This window comes from Parasteatoda tepidariorum, unplaced genomic scaffold (genome assembly GCF_043381705.1).
Source record: "Parasteatoda tepidariorum isolate YZ-2023 unplaced genomic scaffold, CAS_Ptep_4.0 HiC_scaffold_6404, whole genome shotgun sequence".
NCBI classification, from domain to species: Eukaryota; Metazoa; Arthropoda; class Arachnida; order Araneae; family Theridiidae; genus Parasteatoda; species Parasteatoda tepidariorum.
This window is the reverse complement of record NW_027261864.1, coordinates 1-3,866: the sequence shown is the minus strand read 5'-3', so window position 1 is coordinate 3,866 and position 3,866 is coordinate 1. Positions and strand designations below refer to the sequence as shown.

The following is a 3,866-nucleotide window of genomic DNA, read 5'->3' as shown; positions in this document are numbered from 1 at the left end:
ATAATTTTTTCAAGGCTATTTATAGTTTTGTCTGGTCTTACTTATTCCATTTATTTTATCTTTTTTTTTAATTTCTATTTTTTAATTCCATTTTTTATTATGAGCTATTCTGCAATGAATAATGTCCAAATGGAACGGTGCTGATTCTGTCTTCCAAGACGTGTCTTTTCTGATCGTGAGGAGACAGTGCCAACTTATTGGAAGTAATCGAGAATACTTCGTGACTCTTTGAACGTATGAGATTCATCGAAGTTATGAGCTCCCGGTGTTCAAATAGACCAGTGTTTCTCAACGGGGGCGATAACGCCCCCCTGGGGGCGCTGGGAGTATGCTGAGGGGCGTTGGACTTGTTTTGGGCGGCAGGGGGGCGTTAGGTAAGTTTTGGGCGGTAGGGGGCGATGAGCAGGTTATGTTATTCAAATTTAATTTTAATACTCCCAAATAAAATTATTAAATTAAGAATCATTTAGTAAATAATATTAATCTAAAAATAATGATAAAGAAAAAAAAGATTAAATTAATATAATAAATTTAGATTATCTGATACAACATTAGTACCTGCAGTAAAACGAACTTATGCAACACATATTCTCCGATCCGAATCACCACAGCACAGCGCATGAGTCAGTAGTTTTTGCCTCTTACATTCAAGCCATTTAGGGAGAATTAAAGTGCACGCACTTTTTGTAAAAATATTCGATTTGACCCGTGTTTCTTATGATGGTTTAGTTTGCTTCTTAGCAGTTTTTAACCAGTTTCGATTCGATTTCATTGTTTATGTGGCCAGGTACGTTTGTGAATTGTTCTTAATCGAAAATTATTTATTAATTTGAAAAAACAGGTGATTTAATTCGTATTTTGCTGCCACCAACAATGTCGGTTAACGTAAAGAAGTATATTCCATACAGTGCCACGTACTTGAAGTTTAGATTTGTTCAATCGCTGTCGAACTCTCAACTACCCATGAATTTATTTTATAACAAAGTTTCATATAATGAGACAATGGAGCCTTCCCGTTAGCAGAAGCATTTGCAAAATACTCATTCTCACAAACAAAATAAAGATTTGTCATTTTTCACGAACATCAAAGACAAGTTTCTGAAGGCACCTTTGGCCTCTGGCTTACTAACAACCTAATCACAAAAATGCGATGATGGTTTGATAAGTTCTTATAATATATCAAAATNAATGTAAGAGAGCGTAGAGGTGCGCGCAAATGAGCCTGTGCAATTATGATATCTGTAAATATTTTTGTAAATAAATAATTAATATAATCAAACTCTTACTTCCTCCCCCCCAAACGAGCTACTCGACACATGAACAAATGAAATGGGATTACAACAAAAATCAGAAGAGGGATGTAAACCCCGTGAAAGTTCTGAACTGGTCTTCCGATAAGTTCTGGGTGAGTTTGTCCAGGCTGCTGGCCATGAATCGGAAAGAGTCCAAAAATCGAAGACTAAGTCGGTTTCCCACTTGCTTTGAGAAGGAGATGTACTTCTCCGTGTTCTCTGGTATGACAGTAATATCCCCATCGTTTCCGCCTAATTCCTTAATGAAGAGATGACTGTCGTACCCGGACAAGTTGTGAAAAATCACCGGGATGAAGTTAGGTGTCCTTGCCTTCAAGTTGCATGTATTGCAGGATATACCGCGAAGTTGTTTGGTTTGATGGTCATGGTCTCTCACCTAAAAAAAGAATAAACATTAGAAAAAGAAATAACTAGCAGTTTTATAACTAAATAAAAGGTTTTTCCCATATGAGTTTAAATTTATATGTTAATTTTTGTTAGTCTTTAAACTCCACGTTTAAGAGTAAAAACATTTATACTTTTATTGTAAATAGGATATGAAATATTTAGAATGAGTAATTGAAACTTAGAAGCGCAATTCAGGAAAAATCACTGAAATGTTTAAAAAAATGCTTCAAAATTGTGAATTTTTATTTAATTAAATAAACAATTCTAGTATTGATACTAAGTTAATCTCTTCATTAGATAATTTTTAAGTTAACATAATATTTTAAAAACTAAATATAGCACTCTCATGTTACGATATTTTAACACTCAGTAAAAATATTTTCGAACAAAGTGTATAAAAAAGGAAATGTACTTTTAAAAATAATTGATTTATACAGTAAATATAACTCTTTGATATTAAGATATTCTAATACTACTAATAATTTTTTTTTCTAAAAAGATTAAATTTTTTGTAGGACATTTAAAAACAAATGATTTAACCTTCTAAACTTTCATTTTAATCAAATTTTTCGTAAGGAAAATATTAAAAAATAATGATATATTTATGATAATATTTAATATAATATTTTAAGAATTAATGTGAGTAAAAAAAAAATAAAAAAAAAAAAACACTTACCTTATAATTATTCGTGGAGAACTTTTCTTTACACATATAGCAATTTGTAGCAGTATCGAAAACTCGCTGTTGCTCTTCGGCCAATGGGTCCATAGGTAGAGGATGCTTGTAGATGCGGTGAATATCTTCAGCCTCCAATTTCATTCTTTCCATAAAAATTTTCTCGGCATTAGGACCCCGATAGATAAAAGGTTCCTTGTATGGTCCCGTCGTCGAGGCTATGTAGTAGCAGAAGCTGATGGGCTCGTGTTTTTGATATGCCTCACTGTAAGAGCCTTTGGAGTCGGGTTGGCACGTGTCTAAAGGCCTGGTGAGACACTCGAAGTCGGCATATATGACGAATGGTACCGGGTGCGTATGTTTAATATTTTTAGAGGATAACCATTTATNTCGAAATCTCCCTATGATTTTAAACACTTTGATTTAAATTTTATTGGAGTGTATGTAGATGGGCAACCTGTACCTCACAATCCATTGGAACTAGATTTTGCCAAAAATCAATACATTCGTGCCTATCAAACTCTATTTGTGGGTACAGAACGAATGGGTCAAGATAAAGGAATATTTATTTCGAGAGAAGAATACGTGAAAGGAAATACTTTGTTTGGATTTGATCTCTCCCCCGATTTATGTTCTGGAGAGCATTTAAATCTAATCAAACACAGCAACTTACGATTAGAACTGAAATTCAGCAAATCATTAGAGCAGACTGTGTGTGTAATCATTTTCGCCGAATTTGAAAATTTAATAGAAATTAACAAGTCACGAAATATTTTGTACGATTTCGGAAATTAAAGAATGGATGGATTACAAATATTTCATATTTTATCACGAGAGAAGATAACATCACCTTACTTTCAAGGAGTATTTTTAAGAGATACGATTCCTAATCTACAAGAAAATACATGTGCTATCATGAATGCAGATGACTCATCCCGACCAGGATCTCACTGGCTTGCATTATTCGTGAATGATAAAAAGGAATTAGAATTTTATGACTCCTATGGAAGACCTCCCGAATTTTATAATATGAATACCTCTTCCTATTCAAATGTACAATGGAATTCCAAAGTTTTTCAATCACCTACGTCCAATGTATGCGGACAATATTGTATTTACTTTTTATTCAAGCGATGTCAAGATTATTCTATGTATTATATTTTAAATCGATTGTATATCAATGATTTTCTGATGTTTCAATTTGTAAAGAAACGATATGGTTTAAGATTTGTTTTTAAAAAATAAAAAGAAATTAAACTAAATAATTTGTGTCTTTCTTGTTTCTTTTATGAAAATTTCTAGAAAATTTTATATTTCGGAATTTTATTTAAATGAGAAAACTTTAACGAAGTTTTTATTTTTAAAATGTTTCTGCACAATTTTTTTTTATAAATTTAATTTTATATTTTTTTTTTTTACATAATTTTTTTTCGGAAATTTTCTTTTTAAAATTTTTTTTCCAATTTTTTTTTTTGTTTTTAGAAATTACT

At 31.8% G+C, this 3,866-nt stretch overlaps 1 protein-coding gene across 1 annotated transcript; it reads right to left on the bottom strand.

Annotated features, from left to right (window-relative positions):
- Window positions 1-1,347: 1,347 nt before the first annotated feature.
- LOC122273656 (uncharacterized) lies at window positions 1,348-3,101 on the bottom strand. Its single transcript, XM_043057686.2, has 3 exons — window positions 3,050-3,101; window positions 2,377-2,777; window positions 1,348-1,689 (listed from the first exon to the last, which is right to left on the bottom strand). The coding sequence occupies exons 1-3, from the start codon at window positions 3,099-3,101 to the stop codon at window positions 1,348-1,350; spliced, it is 795 nt and encodes a 264-aa protein (XP_042913620.2).
- Between the last annotated feature and the right edge of the window lie 765 nt (window positions 3,102-3,866).